Here is an 18,651-nt window from a genome sequence, read left to right as displayed (position 1 = left end):
GTAGTGCGTTATGTATTCGGAGTGACGGAATGAGAAGGCGTGTGTGTCGTGTATGAACGTGTGTGTGCGTATACGTGTGCGACGGAGAGAGAAATATATTGTTGTAATTGCATTTACAGCAAGACGCAAATAACTTAAAATGGTTGCCTTAAGAATGCACGACGCGCGCCATCAGTTGAAATTAATATTTATAATAACATTATTAAAATATAATACGTGTATGTGGTTTGAAAAACTTCGTCGTACATAACATCCGTCGGAACAAAAACAGCAGCAACTACGGCGTTGTACACAAAAGGAAATTACAATAATATACTATGTGATTAATATTATTATTCGAACCGCGGGCCGCGAATACGCGTCATATCGGCCGGCACTATTTACTTCTCTCGAGTCTCTGGTTCGTCGAATATCATTAAAATACATTATAATACATTCGTAGATCGGCAATTACCGCTGTGGTTACCTATTATACGTTTGTGACGTATATTAACCGAATCTCGAGTACACGCCATATCGTCACATTATGTGTTCACAGACGCGGTTCCTCTACACGGGTAAAAGGGCGAACGTCATACCGTATTCAAGTAATAAGTAATATTGCGTTATTAGTACTTTTGCGATATTTGGCCGTCAATCAAAATTCGCGTCGTCCGAAATCGTTTTCTGCCATTGTCGTGACGTAGTCGGACGCACATTGTGCGGGAGCAGACGTCACTGAAACGTGGCGCGAAGAATTATTGCGTTACGATAAATCGCCGTCGTGAATCGGAGGTGTATACCTACCTAATAGTACTATTACGGACAGTAATGATAATATCATTACTAACAGCTCAATCACACAACAAAGGAATAAACATAACATTTATTTGGATACAGCGGGATACGGCAATATTGAAGGGAATGCCAAGAAGCCAAAATAGCATTAGAACTAACCGATTACACATCACTCGTTCTGATTAAAGCTTATATGGACATAAAAAAATCAAATTCTAGACATCATCAAAATAAATCGAAACTTAGGGAAATCAAAAGTACAATACACGATTATGAAAGAGGAAGATCCACCTGGGTTTATGCGAAACCAGCGGAATAACCCTTTACAAGTAACAAGTAAAAAAAAATACAGTCTGATGTATACGATCCAACGTCTTAGATGTAGTAGCGGTAGGACCCAAGCCTGAAAACAACATAAGCTGATTATTATTCTTGAGAAGAACCAAACTATGTAATACATTTACTGTAATTCGAAAAGAAGAAAAAAACTAGTTTGAGTAAAAACACTGTACACGGCTGTACGTCTCACGAAATAACATAAAATACATGACCTACGTATCCAAAGTTTATTTTAGACGAATACAAACATGAAATGAAAAGAATAGAAACGGTGAATGACGAACTCGCGGTGGATACGTGATATACTAAACGACAGTAGAATTAGTCACGCCGAGTACTATACACTTTTACTACTTAGGTATATCATTAATTGCGGGTAGGTCGGTGTGATCCAATGACGGACATCTTATAATATACTTCAATGTTATCTTCGTATTACCCTAATATGGCCAACTGCTTATGTGTAAAAACCGAATAAACGGTGCATAGGCAGGCACGTCATATTATTATTCGCGTCCGTGCGAATTTGGGAAATGGGTAGTACGTCGTATACGACATATCGCCTTATCATAATATTATGCAGGCGCGTGCATCGCTGCAGTACTACTTACCTAGTAAATCTTTGAGAAACTCGCGGAAAAATCCACCGGACATCCGTCGTCTGGCGGCGAGTTTTTTGTACTTCATGTTGGCGTTTCTTCAGACTTGGGGCGGTGTAGACCCGTATGGAAAGATGCAGCGGCACTCGTGATGGGACAATATTGCAGGTAAGTGTGTCTCTTGTTCCCGCGCACTACATCACAATAAAATATTGCCGCGTTATACGGCACGTTACGCTATTGCACATTTTGGGTCGGATGTGTCGTTGAAACGAAAAAAAAAAAAGCAACCGGACGTGTCGTGGCAACCAATGCGCCGATCGCATTTATTTATCAACAAAATATATAAAAAAATATTACCTGTACAATATTGCGCGCGTACAATGTTATAATATATTATCATACACAAACTGTTGAGCCATTATCGTTACAATAATTTATCGTCCAACACCGCGGTGACGGTGTGGTTCGACAATTCGCCGCGCGCCGCACTGGCAGCACTGCCGCCGCCGCCCGGCGTAATGAAGACCCATAAGCACGTCGTTCCCACAGCAACCGTCGGCAGAACGCTACTTAAAGTTCAGCTCTCCGGTGCGTGGTGTCCGCCGAGACCGTACCCAACTGCTGTGCCGTGCCAACACGTTTTTCTAAGTTCACGTTCGAGACACGGCGGCCGTTACTACAGCAGGTAACTGATAATGCTTTCCAATATTGTATATTTTATTATTATACGTTTCGTTTGCATCGCAGAATAACGTTATATTATAGCGTTTATCATTAATCTCGCGCCATTATCGAGTGTGATATTTTTCAATCGCTTTCGTCCGATTTTCATCACCGCAGGGCTCTGCTTTTGCAGACCACGTCTGCCCATAGCGGCAATAACTATAACCCATCAGTCACCGTAAAATCATAATAATATGTGCGTACAACGCTAGACCTGAACTATATAATTAGGTATGTAGTTTGATCGTTTTCCGAGCACGTATGGTAGTGAAAATAAAAAATAAAAAAATTCACGAAACAATATTTTATTGTATATATATATATATATACTTACGTCATAAAACCATGATAAATAACCCCCTCCAATCGTTCGTCACGCAGTTGATTTTGCGTCGGGGGACCTTTGAGTAACACAGTTAACGTGTTTCGACTGTGCTATTACATAATAAATTGTGTCATCGAAACGTTACTGAAGCTCGAGAAGAATATTGTGTACGTGTTTTTCGGCGTGTGTGCATAATAATCATGTATAGGTAAAATATCTAAATGTCTGTCTCGTATAATTTATTCGGCCGAGAAGAACACTATCGTTATTTTTTTTGCCCGACCAATTGTACTATGTAATGTAATGTTTATTTGGAGTTTGAACGATAAAACCACGAATATATTATTGTGTATGTGTTGTAGCAGGAATATTGCCGGAATTCGTTTGCCATTCATTTTTCGCGATAATTTTTTAGCATAGATATTTATAATGTTAATTTACAAACAAACGTTTCAGAATGACTGAACCACGTTTAAGGGACGGCTAGCATAGTTTTTCTAGGTCGGATTTTCCACACTATCATTTCAATTATCGTGGACTGTAGATATAACATAATTTGAATTAATTTTTCTTGCAAAACTATTTTATTTATTAGTACTATTGTAAATGTCAAAGATATCTATGAATTATTCAAAAATTAATTTTGTACACGTTACCAAATACAATTCATAATTTATCATCTACAGAAAACAACTATGTTATTATTATTTTTACTATTGCTAAAATTTAAGATGTTGTTAAGTTATTTGAAAAAAAGATATTTTTGTTTAAATTAATTAAATTGTTTTTCAAATATTATGTTTTTATCGTTTATTGGACTTTGGTTCAATTCAAAGAGTAACACGCGGATAATCATAATATAAAAATAATAACATATGGAATTGAATAAATATTTATAATTTTATTTTCCTGACGTTTGATATTTTTCCAACACTATGTAAATTATGTACACATCTGGAAAGCCTAAACTCAATGCATTTAATCAACTTCTGGATATTAAATAAAAATAACGAAATTCCAGCTCTTTTTTTTTCAAATTTTAACTTATATAACAAATTTCAATTAATATTATCATATAATTAATTATACCGATCTACTACACAATTATAAAAATATTATACTATATACATGACGTATATCATACTGATTTTATAAAAACGATTAAAAACTGTAAGCATTATAGGTATAATTTAGGTATAATGTATACCTGTTTATAAAGATTAATTGGTAGGCAATATTAATTTTCATCAGTAGCCGATGTTATATGTTTTCTCTATAAAACATCATCAGATATTTCATCCCCAAACAGTTTTATACGTTGTAAATATATTTTTGAACTAGATCAAAAATGTTGAATTTTGGCCACTTAATGTTGAATATTTATATGTATAAATTTAAGTTGAAATTTAAATTATTTGGGCTACGATCAAGACTTGAAGTCATTTATTTATTTGGTTTAAACTAACACTCAATTGACTTGGTTATAGGTAACACGAGCATTGTATATTATTTATTTTATCACATAAAAAAACTCATAACACACCAACCTAAGCTTTCAATACCTACAATATTAAAAAATCGTTAATTTGGGGTTATTTTTATCATTCTTAATATTTATTAGTATATTATTTAAAAATACAAAGTAGTATAAATAATATTTATATATTAAGATAATGTATTAATTTGCGTTTAATTATTGATTGTACTTGATGAAAAATGTTGTGTTTATAAATAATAGAATTTAAATGTATAAAATAGTGTATATCAATGCAAAATTTATACAAATACAAAAATATTTTAAATCAAAAGTTGATAAAAAATTATAGAATAAATAATCTCCTTAAATTATAGGTTTTACAACGACTTTGCTAATAAAAATAAATTAAATTATTTATCGACATAAAATATTCAATTTTTATAATTTTCATCTCAATTATTTTCAAGTAGTAGAATTTGAATGTTCATTGACAAGTGTATTCAAGTTAAGTTTTGAACTATAACTATCTTATTTTTTAGAAATATTCAATTTAATAATTAATTTTATATGTTATATTAACATATAGGTTAATTATAAAATATATAATATAATAATATGTTAACAACTAAAACAGTGATAATTTGAGCTACGATATGTGATATTATAACAATAGATAGCCCAACAAAGAAAACATTTTTGTTCACTGTTTTTGTTTTAATATTTGTTAAATATTATAAATAACAAGTAAAGAAATATTTTATTACCTTATTATAATAATAATTGACACAGATTTATAACATTTAAAATATAAATGCCTATCATACACATAAATGTGAATTAGTATCATTTATGTGATATAAGTGATATATAGTGATATATATAAATGTATACCTAACTTGGTTCAAGTTTTCATATTTCTTAAGTAAGACATAATACGATATATTGTTTTGTAAAGTAGATACTCATGAATTAAACCTATACAAATAATTTCGAGAAAAGTTGTTTGAAAAATAAAATCGTGAATTTGGGTGTTGAGTGGTTTTGTTGTGATTATAATATTAAGTGTTATAAAATGTACTACCATTGAGTACTTATGTATACAATTTATATTATTAAATAGTATTTATTGTGTGCTATCCATCGGTTAAATGTAAATTAATCTAAAATATTGTTTATCATTATTGTTTAAACAAATTTAAGGAATGATGTACACTTTTGAAATTGAGTAACTTTCGCAACAGTGCAATAATTACTGCTTAAAAGCGAGAATCGTTTTTTGCTGTTGAATATCGATGTGAAGCTGTTTCCGTTGTTTTGACGGATTGTTTGAATTAAAATATTGTTAAATATTAACTTAAATATTGTTTGACTAAAAAATACACAAGACATATACATACAGATATTATTGTCTGCAACTGATTCGGATACTAATGGATTTCCGATATGGATATATTATAAGTTATAACTATTTGTTTACCTCCTGACAACGTACTCGTCTGAGAAATATTGCTGAAAAGGGTTTGTTTTTTCTTTACTCGTGGACGTCATTAGAAACGTACTAGTGTGTCTAATGTCAACATTTATCACCAAATAGACTCTCCAATATTACAGTGTGAACGAAACTGCACGTTTGCAATATATATAACGAATTTGCCGTGGTAATAGGAATAAAAGTGTCTGTGAAATAAAATAAAACATCATCGCGTAAAATATGGCCACTCGTTTGAATGAAAAATAACTTTTGGATAATGGGATTTTTGTCAGGGTCTTGAAGGTTTGTATCATTTTTTTCATATATATTATTGCGACGCAAAGCGTTCTTCAATTAGGAAAATAGTTTTTTTTCTTTTTTTTAAGTACTAGTGATTTCCAGTAAGGAATAAATTAGGCTTAATTTTTAATACCCATAAAACTTGCTCTTGTTTTTTTCACAAATTTAAACAAATTTTTCGGGGTGTTAAATAAATCAAATGAAAAGTACTAAATCAAGGAAGAATTGGGTATAGGAAAAAATATCTAAAAGATCAATTCATATTCCTAACGTATTATGTTTTTATTTAAGCTGACACACTTATTTTATTATTTGTCCAATAATATTATACATAATATTAGATTTGCGGAAAAAAGTAAAGTTTTAATACCGAGACTAATAGTAAAAACAATTATTTAATACCTTATAAATTGGCCAGTATATTTTATTCTAGACCGATTTTCATAATTCAATTTTTTTATGATATTAAAATTAATCTTTATACAAAACTTAAATTACGTTTTCACTAATTAGAATTTAACCTTTAAAATGTGTTCTATCTGCATATTTTAGATATTTAATTCAACTCATAAAATATACGCAATTTACTCATTCATAATATATAGTACCTATGTACATTTGCAGTAGGTACTATCTTTGCATTCATCGAGCGTAAATATGTGACTATTCGAAAATACTATGAATACTATGCTTATTTCATTTTATCAAATGTGAATATCGAATAGTAATTTATTTTAAAACGCCTATAATATTACACCACAGATGTATAACAGTAAAACTACAGATTATAGTTAATATTTACATTTATGCTACACCTATCTGATTATATAATGTATGCCATATATTCTATCGAAAGTCTGCAAACTGTTGAAAATACACCATAATAGAACAGAATAAAATATTTATTAAATTAAAAAAAAAATTGAACTATTTGAACTTGTTTTAATATTTTAAATTACAGTTTATAAAATTATACGGATCAAGCTAAAAATATACAATTCAATTAAGCAAACATTTGGGGGAATTATACTTTTATTTTCTTGGTTTACAATCAAAAAGTTTAAATTTCAATATTAGTTCTAGTTGAATATTTTAATTTTTTTTCATACAATTTATGTAGCCTTCCTTTTTATTTAATTCTTAAATTATAAAAAATATATAAATGTAATAACTTTATATTTTAATGAAATAATTAATAGCTATATTTTATTTTTAAATTAATTCATCAGTGAATGAAAAGGTATGTTCTTGTATTGTATACGAAAAATACCTATTTATTGTATTCTTATACATGTATTAAGTAGGCAAATATTATATTTTACACATAGTTGGTTACCATTAAAGCTTGATCACGTTCACTTGTGATTAAAAAATCATAGGATTAATTATTGTTTATTCTACATTGGAATTTACCACTCGTTTTAGTTAGAATATAATAAAGCTGTTGATTTTTTTTCTTAAAGGTTCTAACGAATAGTATATTCCAATTTATGTATAGTGTATTATTAACGGAAACCATTTTATTATATATGCCTTATATTCCAATAAATGTCATTTGGTATTTACTATGCTTAATTTTTTGTTATCTATAGGTTACGCAGGTCACCAACCGTAATCGATTTCTCTTAATTAACCGTTCATATAATATATCATAGAAAATAATACTATAAATAACTATATTTTATGAAAAACCAAAAAATGCTAATTGCATTTTTATTTTTTATAGCATTAATTTATAAAAATTGACACGAGAGTAGAATATAATTATTGCTTGCATATTTTTTTGATTTAATTAATACATTAAAATATATTTTTAGTTATGTATGTGTTTTATAATAATTTTATTTAATTATAATATTAATACACTATATTTAAGTATTTAAAAAAATATATTGAATTTTATACAATCTAAACAATAAAAATATTGTTTTTTCTTTAAATAATACGGCAATTTTTGTATATAATGACTTAATTATTTCATTTTACTGATTAAAGTCAACACGGATCGTAATATCAACGAAAAAAATATTATATAATATATATCTATATTCTATCATATTATTTATCACCATAGCACACACATTACATTGATTTCATTTTAGTTATATGTACCTATTATACATATGCGGTAACATACATTGTTATGTTAGCTGTCAATTATTGTCATAATTCAATCAATCAACCAATTTCATCTCTAAAATTGGAAAAAATGATTTGTTAATACTTATTATTCATATTTGTTATAATTAAAAAAAAAAGTAACAATTTATATTAACTGCGAGCAGTTACACTGAGTAATTTATCGAATAACAATCATTAGGTTTTCAGAATCTATAAATTTAATGTTTTTGACAAAAATTTTTATAGTCGAAACATAACAATACTTTTAAAAAAAACTTATATATTTAAATATTTGTTATCGTAATAGCTTTTTAATTTTTTACTTTTTTGAATGAGTTTTCGTATATTTTAATTTCATATTCTTAAGTGGAGTATTTCGATACATAAAATCAAAATCCAGACGAATAGTTTATGAGTTAAGTATTTAAAGTTTAAGTGAGCATAGTGGTGAGGTACGGAAACATCCTGCAAAACTTTGGTTTACTACTAGCTTACCAAGATTTTAAATACTTATAATTCATAAATTACTCGTCAGAAATTCGATTTTTATGTATCAAAAAAGCACTCCAAAAATATTCTTCTTCAGAATATGAAATTAAAAATGTATGTTGTCAATCAAAAAATCAAAAAATTAAACCAAGTAAATATATATTATTTTTTTTTAACTGGAAATTATGTAAAAAAAATATTTTCAAAAATATTTATAGATTTTGAAAAAAATGAGTGTTATTTGATATTGCTCCGTATTATAAAAGGAAAAAATTCTATTTTTTTAAATAATTCAGATTCATTATTAATGTAATGATGAACAAATTCTAAACAATATTATACTTATTTATCAAAGTTATGATAGATTTTACGTGTCTAGAGTTAAAAAAAATTAAACAGTTTCTCTAACAAACTAAACCAAACATAGTAGACTTTAAGTAGTTAAAACTACAGCTGTAATTGCTTGGTCGCATGTAGTGTTCCACAATTTTTTTTATAAATTCGTACTTACAACTTACATCATTATCATTATTTACCTGCGTATATATATATTTTTTTAGATTCTGAGCAGAGTAATTAATGTATTGATTTTATGATATGTGTTTTTCATGTCTGTTCTCACCTTTCAGGAGAGTAAAAATGCTTAAATTTTGGGAATATTTCATGGTAAAAATGCATCCAGTTTGTACTTTGAGAGTCAAAAGAAGGCATTTATAGCATTTTTTTTTAATGCTCTTGAATTTTGTTACAATTCAAAAACATTGTTCGTAGTGACTTAAATTTTTTTTTGTATTTTATGAATTTTACTTTACATAATGATATGTTCAAAATTGAAAATGCATAGATTAATTTTAATATATTACCATGAACCTTTTTACACTGTTTTATGGTAAGATGGTAATGACCCAAAAGTTAATAACAATAATATAATATGCTATAAATATTAATAATATAATAAATGCAATGTTTTCGCAAAAATACAATCCACCTGCCGTAATACTAATAGTAAAATAAATTACTTTAACAACAAAATAAAAAAGATATTTTATGAAATATACAAAGTTATATACGCTGGTAGACTCTGAATCGTTTTTTGTTTACTATAATATATCATAGAATTCAATTTTAACACATCCATTTTAGTGAACAACTCGACACCTACTATACAGAAGAGCGGCATCCACTTTTCCACCTACATTTTTATTATTAAAGCCCTTCATAGAATAATAATTGAATTTGTTATAATGATATAGTTGGATTACGGTATAAATAAATCAAAATTGTATTATTATTATTTGCTTTAGACAAACGGAACCACGAAACGATAAGTATAAGATGCAATTTTAACATCGTTGTTGCAATATACGAGTACATTATATTTAGACGTATTTTATATAATAGTATTTCAAAATGGTTAATTTTTTATTAATAATTAGAGATTGTTCGACATTAAAATTTAATTATAATTACTAGTAGTTTACTAAATTGAGTTTTATCGTGTTTGTACAGTTCGAGAACAGTAAATGTATTAATTATTAATTAAGTACCTTAATAAAAGTTTTCCGGTCCCGATGAGAACATATTTTAGAAACTCTTCCCGTTGATATTTAAGCATTAACTGTAAACAATGTGTAGTTTTGTTATACCTTGTTGAAAATTAGGTGTCATTTAGTTATAATATAAATACGTTGTCGACAACGAGACTTTGTTATTTGTTAGCAGCTTTAGAGCTGTGCTTACTGCAGTACATCATGTTGTATTAGTATGTGACGCGCCGTCCGATTCTCAATATGATTCCGTAAAGGCTGAAAAATGGAAAATATTATAATATTGTTTTCGGTATACTCGCAAGTATACTCGCAAACGGGTAACCATGATAATTTCAGCGTTAGTCAATATGAGTAAAAGGCGGTCATCGACATTCGATTCTAGATCAAACCATTTTCACAGAAAAGTGTTATGCAGTGCGACTACACTCTGTCAAAACAAATCTGTACAATTCTATATGCACATTTGTGAGCCCCGTCACTTCCAGCCTGCGTTACTTGTTCCCCGAGGATATGCCAGGGCGGTGCCTTTGCGTCAAGGTTAGACGCATATCAGTCACCTATATGTACATTATTCACAAGTTCCTAGTGTTACCTAAGTCGCTTCTACAGTGGTAATTTATAATTTATTCTAGTTTCGTTTAATAACATCGTGGGTATATCGTATATGTAAGTTTTTAAAACGCAAATTATAAAATAAAAATCATACTATATGATTGCCAAATAATTTTAAATGACAAAGAAAAATAGTAAAAACTACCTAATTTAATTGGTAATATTCAGATATTATTCAATAATTGTACACTTATCACGTTATATGATTTTCATTCATGACCCTCAAGTTAATAAGAATTTTACAATAATTTTGATCTTTGTTGTAGAACCGGAAATAAATACAATACTTCGAGTATATGAGATTATAATACATGTAACTGTTTATTTATAGTAATTACATTATAGTATATTTTTTCTATGTTTCAAATACAACATGTGAGGAATGAGGATGAGACTGTGTTAGCATTATTTCCTTAAGAATACAGCATAGTATATTATATCTAGATAATGACCTGTGTGGACCACTTTAAAGAATTTTGACCATGAAAATCGTAGTAATTGATCCATTCAAGCTTTTCCTAATGCTCTGATTTTTGTTAAAATTAATTATCGAATAAACTTTTTTCGAACATTTTACATGTCCTTCAGTTTTACGTACAATTGTTTTTATGTTCTTAAATCCTAATGGAGTGCACTTACGTCGAATGCAATTTCTGTTAGTTTTTATTTTATGACCTAACTGACCTTTGTTTGATCGTAAGTTGGGAGATAAGAGAAAATGCTAAAATGAGGTACCTAAAAAAGTCAAGGTCGTAAGAGAGTTTTTACACATTGAATTTAATGAGTAATATGAGAAAAATAAAGCGTTACGTTTTCTGTCCGAATGTATTTTAAAATGCAAAAATAATTTATAAACGGCAGTAAATAATTAAAGGTACAGAATGTACAAGGTATAAAATTTATAGATAAGATTAAAAATAATAATAATAAATTATAAATAAATAAATCAATCAAATTTTGTTTATCAAAGAAAGTATAAAAAGTCCTTAAATCTGCAGTAATAATTTTATATTATTATTATTATTATTATTATTATAGGTGATAATTATATAAAATTACTGAAGCTTATTATTTATAATAATCAAGTAAATAAATTGTAAATAGTAAATAGTAAAAAACGTACATTATTCAGTATTTAATGTTTAAATAAAAACAAAATGGTTTTTTTAGGCAATCTTAGATATTTAAACTAAAAAAAGATTTGATTAAACCTTTTGTCTGAATAACTTTTTTTGAGTCAAAAATAAATATATTTATTTTATGAAATGTTGAATGATAAAAAATATAAGTATATAAAAGCCGATTTATTTTTGTTCGACCTATATTTTTATAGCATTTTAAAGATAGATATTTTCTAAAATTAGGAACATCTTGACATTGAACTCAATAATAAAATGCGCCCGAAATACAAGGTGGGGAAAATATGTGATACTTATATAATACTCGTTAATTCGCATAAAAAAACAAAATTTTTATCAAATGGATAAAAAATGTCTTAAAAAGCACTCGCGGTCAATCGTGAATGAATGCATCAAACGATTTTCGGCGTTATAATACGATGCAGTGGTGTTTTGTTGTAATGATATTACAACACTTATTTTTCGTCTGCACATTGCAGCAAACTTTACCGCACACGTCGACCGTATATTAACGACACATTCACCATATGTCCGGTACACAATAATATCTTTTTGTACAATATATATAGATACACGGGTTATGCACACGATATCAATGCTTAAGCCGTGTCGTAATAATTTTTCGAAAACTACATCACGGGACGGTCTGTGGTACCTAACGTGACGCACACATGAATTATTGCCGGGACAACGTTATGAAAAAATATTCCCCTCGACGAGAGTGGTCATTTTGTAAGTTTGCAACATATGTCAAAACTTCCGGAGGAAAAAAACAAATTCACAACGTTTTGTTCTGTTCTTTTCTTATAAAATCCACAACGGTGACACCGAGCCAAATAAATTGGTCACATCCGTTACGGCGGCCATCGATCACGACCACGTGTAAGATATATTTTATATTTATAATGCGCGTATGCGGGTTCGCGTTCGAGTATTATTCCGAGGTGGAGCAGGATTTCACTCTCATTAGTCACCTACAATAATAGTACGTACACACTATTAAGACTACGTTTTTTTTTTTTTCTGGGGATCGGGTCGACTAGCCGTTGTGCACTGGTCAAGTTGACCGCACGCATATCATCCGAGGATGTAGGTCACACGTGTGACGACCCCCCCCCCCTCACCGCGCTCTATTCACAGGAAAAAAACAGATCCATCACCGGGGCTTGTTCGGGTCCATGTGCACGTACATAGTGACCGCAGTGCCTACGAGAAAGGGATGATGGACTGTGGTCTTGACGGATGCATATGCGCTGCACATATACGTCGGTTTACTATACCTTGTTCAGAAATGGCTATTTTTCTATTTTATCTCGCATAATAATGTTATGTGTCACGTGATCAATGTCGCGAATCGGAACCTCTCCAAGCCCTCAGACCGGCTCCACGCGCTTTCGCGACTTCCGAATTTTGAGGTACTTACCGCGAGCCGTATATTACGTTTACATTACGATATTATATTATGTTATTGCAGCATCGAGACGATGTGGTGAGAGCCGGGTGAATCGCTCTTTTTATTTTTCGACGATGATTTCTCTCGGCTCGACAGTTCTCAGGGTTAGAATTCGAATCGATATCTCACACACGGGGTATGGACGCATGTTATACTTGCTGTGTATATATGTTACGGATGTCGCCGAATACTGTGCTATATACATTCTACTATCGATCTACCGCGTTTCCTGACAAATCGCTGTGGCCGGAACTCGACGCATAAACACGTCAAATCAACGGTTACGGATTGATGCGGAATGACAACAAACAATAATATAATATATTATATATCGTATTGCTGCGCTTTATTGTCTGGAATTTTATTAATTTTTCGTTTACACGTCGTTTCCGACGAGAATGCGGTAACACAGGTGCGCGTTCGAGTGGTTTACAAACATCGGGAACAATACTCTATTTTTGAAATCCTCTTCGACGACTAATTGGATGGTGAGCACGCGTTAAAACAGTTGTTTTGAGGGTGTACATAAGATTTACGAGCGCCGCGATTTGTTCACAATGTAGACGTGTAACACAAGTCTGTGTGATAATGAATGATTATGAGTGTTAGATGGAGGGTAGTGTAGGAGTTTCGTTGTCAGGTCAAAATACGCGATGACTACTGCTTCCACTTAACCTTTATACCATTATGAATTTCATTATAAACTTTTGTCTGGAAGCACTTAGCATGTCCGTAACTTTGTTGTCCGTAAATAAGAACTATATGTGTGTAAAAAATAATCACCCAAAAGTTCTGCATCAAAGTGAGTTTGTCATTTAGATGTTAGATCACTATGATATTTATTTAGAGTGACCAAACTTTTTTTGATATTGATTCACTAAAAATATATTTTTTCTTTGAGGAGCTATAAAAAAAAAAAAAACTGTGTATAAATTATATATTTTAACGAACGGAGATCGACTGAAACTGTTTACGATTGATTGGTCGATCGCAATGTACTTTTTAGCAGCCCTTAAGTTACATATAAAATGTATTTAAAAAATATGACAAACCAAATATATTGACACTTGTTATACATTTATAAAATGAAACGATTTGGAAATACATTTATCCAAAATAATCAAATAAATATTTTCCATCATGACTAACGGGAAAAACGGAACGTTAATTATCATTTTGACATAATCCCTTAATTTCATTAGGACATTACTTCTCTAGGTTGACTTTAATTGAACTATAGTAAAGATAACTTTCTGATTTACCTCCGTAAATTTAAATTGTATTTTCGGAGAAAGGTTAATGTTTTGGACCGTGCCGTGGACAACCATTTTGTATTTATTATAGTATCTACTGTAAAAACTAATAAATTGCACCATTGTAATAAGTCTTAACGAACAAAATTGACATTTTAATAAATCAATATAACGTATATAATAATATTATATCGGAAATTTAGGAACGAATTAAGATAAGAAGCGGTTTAAATTACGAATTAAAATATCCACCGTACATCACAGTACTGCATAATAAATACTGTAATGCCTAATGACTGATCAACAACAACCAGTTCATATTACGCGGTAACAACGAGAACAATATTATGTTATTTTATTCAACTGAACATGTTCGTGTGGGGGCCACAATTTAAAATATGAATTCAATAATTACTTAATATGAAATTATAAATAATAATACTATAGCTCGTAAATGCCTAATACGTTCTTTTTTTTTGTGTGCATATATTAATTTTTAATTTTTCAATCGTGGTTTTCGAATCATCATTTACGTTTTTAGCAGTAATATCACGGAAAAACCACTAATATTATCTGGTAATGCTACAATTCATCATTATTAGTCTTTAGACACTACACCAGCTGGAATGAAATGTACTTGAAAATAAAATAATGGTTATTTCACGAAGTTATGAAAGCACATTCTACACAAACCGTTTAATTTTATTCATCGTATCGAATTGAATTGAAATGAGAAAAGTTACGAAACGAACAATGGTATTTTCTAATTTCGCGTTTTGCATGCGAATCGTCTTACAACAATAATGACCGCCTCGAGATAATAATTGATTTCATTACCGTTTTATTATCACACGGTTTTACGACAAGCGATGCAAACGGGCAATCGACGAGTATCACTCACTATTAAAGGCTCGATATGCGTAATGCGTGTGGATATTAAAAGCCCAGAAACACACTTGTCATTATCATGTACTTTGGACGTGTGGTGGTCGGCAACCGTGCTACTTTGGCTACCTATTCGTGTTATATTTTATAACAGTGCGACACGCGAACAGTCGGCGCGACGGAAGAGAGACAATTGTTGAATTGATCACCTCCTCTTGGCTGACCGTTCGACGGCGCGGCAGTGGGACGTGATAAAACGCGTTCGTTTTCAATACGCCCCCAAGATTTAACGATCGGTCGTCAGTCTCGACGAAAGCAATAGTGATGCTCGAGGAGATGCTCGGACGCGGCACAGGCATAACGTATTAATATCATGTAATGTATAAACGCGCGTAACGTCACAAAGGTATAATACGAATGATCGTATTATAATTTAATTTTTACCGTCTCGCCGCAGTGTCTAATAAGATTAAAAGGTTTTTTTTTCAAGCCAGAGCTGCGTGTACCTTGCGCGATAGTTACGGTGAAATCGAATGGTTTGAAGTTAACAATGTACAATAGTTGAATAATATCGTTCACGCGGTCAATATCACCCGGACGTGTATTACACTCGTTCGAAACGCTCGTCGTGGTCTACATAATAATATCGTAATGGGTTTGTACCATTTTTTGTCTATTTTCGTTTTGCCGGAAAATTTGACTAAGTGATTAATAATAACAAGTTGCAGTTAAATAAAAACAAAGTACCTACCCCATTCCACGTGGTTTCCAGCGCTACCACCATTTTGCAGCTGACACGAAAAAAATGCAACACTCATGGCCACGTCGGCTCTTATTAGGGTAGTTTTTTTCCTTCCTCGGGTAAACTATAATTTACCCGCTGTTAATTTGTTAAAGTAGGTCGATGCCCAATGTCTACTTAGCAGCCGACTTAAAAACGAATAAATTGTTTTAAATTATGCATAATTAATACTGCAATAATCTGATTAATGTAATGAAAAAAATCTATTCGTCTACTACTCGATCTATTCGATTCATTTGACTTCCCATCAAACAGATTATTTAGATCAGACCACGTTTGGTATGAGCCGTCTTATATTAAATATTGGAGTGAGTATACTGTCATAGTCTATTATTTAAGTTCAACGATTGAGGGACGATAAATGAGGCCACTTGCAAGTTTATAAATAAATGAAACATCGGCACTTTCACGGTGGACTACGGGGCATTTTAGCTGGAGATAAGCATTTGAATCATTGATTTTTACACCTTTGTGGACTCTGTCGAGTTACTTTTGTGTATCTGCTGATATAGTACATCTCGCAAGGCGCTATTGTTTTCGTTTCAGCCTTCGAATGTGTTCGATTGTGAGGTAAGAAGTACTGCTGGACACCGTGAAAAGTATATATTTCAAAATTTGGTGGACGAACCCACGCACGTTTTATTTATATTATACAATACCTTGATGTAATATAAATAGCGATTTTATGTATACGAACCGAAAGCTTTATGTTTTGAGACCGTCGTAGTTCTGTTACATGGTATTTTTCATAGTGAGTTTTATTATGACATTGAGATTCCCGGAAAGGTCCGGACGAGCAGCTGGTTTCGACGGGGAATAATTTGATTCGAATTCGTATGTATTTATATAGATACGCATACTATCATTATTGCTGTCGGTAATTTTCTGTCTGTCCGTAAACATTCGACTCCGTATATTATATAGGTACATAGTTGCAAATCGATACGTCGGGACATTCGGCGGTGACGCATATTTGACTCGCATTCCACGCTCGTGTCGCGAAAACGAAAATTCCGGTATTATGCGCTGATTAAGAACCGAGAAACTACGATGGGTGGGATTGTCCGGGAAAAGTCACGCGATCGTTTGTAGTTGTGAAAATTAGTATTTCAAAAATGATTTCAAACTTGGTTGCGAAACGGTAACATCTCATCAAAATTAAATTAAACACGTCGCAGCGAACGATATTTCATTTATCATTGGTTATATATTTTTCTTGTGACGTCGTGAGTACGTTTTGAGTGCCGATTGCTATGTAATCATAATTTAAAATAGAATAATTCACCGTGCATTTTTACTATTTTTCAGTTTAACCTCATTATGTTCTATCGATGTATTTATTTTCCTATTAAAAATAAACATGACTTTTATTTCGTTATTTTTACGGTATTATACGCACACTATATACCTATATTATGTTATTGTCATTATTTTAATATAGGTATACCTTAATTTATAAATCCTAAATCGACCTAATTTAAATATTTATACTAATTGATATGATATGTTATTGTTTTATAAAAACTTAGATTCTTCAGTCTATATTTTATTTAATTTTACGAAATGTTCTAAATATTATATTGTTACAAAAGAATGATGAAGTTTTTGATGATAAAATAATAACCTCGTAAAAGTAAACAAGAAAGTATTTTTAGCTTATAATATTATATTAAAACTACGTTGGTTCTATTGTATGCTAAAACATTTTTATGTCCAAACTTCAAAAGAATAGCTACTGAAATGTTTTTTTTTCGTAATGACATAAAATTTAATTTAAAAAATAAAGATTTTATTAGCATGTGTGCTTTAAGTAAAATTGATTATAACATAATATTAGTATGCTATATTGATCCCCATACTTAATGTGTATTTTAAACAGTGATAGCTGTTTAGTTCGGCAATTCATTCAAACTTTGGAAACAACGTTCTGCCTGCCAAGAAATATGTTATTTCAATGTGTATAACTACCATCTATGACGGGGGAATCATTTTTATTATTTTATTATATATAGAGTTGTACGGCGAGACATTTTTCAAGGTCGTTTTCTATAAAAATATGCTTTATTTCTTAAACCATTTTCTTATTAAAATATCAATTTGGTAATTGAAAATTCAATTTATAAACAATTATTTTGAAAAAAAATCTATGAAGTAACTCAATTCAATTTAGAAAATTCTTTGAGAATTTTTATCTAATATCAAAATACATATTGAAAACTTTATTATTAAAAACAGTTAAAATAAATGTTATTGAAAAAATATATATAATTCTTATACTCGTTATACTCTAATGTTATATTAGGATAAGTAAGGTTGTATCGATCTCGTCCTTC

The 18,651-nt window shown here is 30.4% G+C and overlaps 2 protein-coding genes across 4 annotated transcripts in view; one reads left to right on the top strand and one right to left on the bottom strand.

The window, feature by feature from the left end:
* LOC113552426 (protein sneaky) overlaps window positions 1–2,091 on the bottom strand; it is a 32,589-nt gene extending 30,498 nt beyond the window's left edge. The window contains 2 exon segments of the mRNA XM_026955311.1: window positions 1,728–1,909; window positions 2,076–2,091. Of these exon segments, the coding sequence (XP_026811112.1) occupies window positions 1,728–1,803 (76 nt within the window). The 5' untranslated portion in view covers window positions 1,804–1,909; window positions 2,076–2,091.
* Window positions 1–18,651, top strand: part of LOC113552380 (dual 3',5'-cyclic-AMP and -GMP phosphodiesterase 11A-like) — a 118,712-nt gene that overhangs the window by 17,667 nt on the left and 82,394 nt on the right. Inside the window, exon 1 of one of the 3 annotated variants that reach the window (XM_026955267.1) lies at window positions 2,270–2,403. The exons of 1 other annotated variant lie outside the window; for it this stretch is intronic. The gene's annotated coding sequence lies outside the window, so the exon portion shown is untranslated. Of the gene's footprint in view, window positions 1–2,269; window positions 2,404–18,651 lie in introns of those variants that run through there. One more of the 3 variants, XM_026955284.1, reaches the window with a different exon arrangement.

Source organism: Rhopalosiphum maidis, chromosome 1 (genome assembly GCF_003676215.2).
Source record: "Rhopalosiphum maidis isolate BTI-1 chromosome 1, ASM367621v3, whole genome shotgun sequence".
In the NCBI taxonomy this organism is placed as follows: Eukaryota; Metazoa; Arthropoda; class Insecta; order Hemiptera; family Aphididae; genus Rhopalosiphum; species Rhopalosiphum maidis.
Note: the sequence above shows the minus strand (reverse complement) of the source record. Positions and strands in the feature narration are given on the sequence as shown.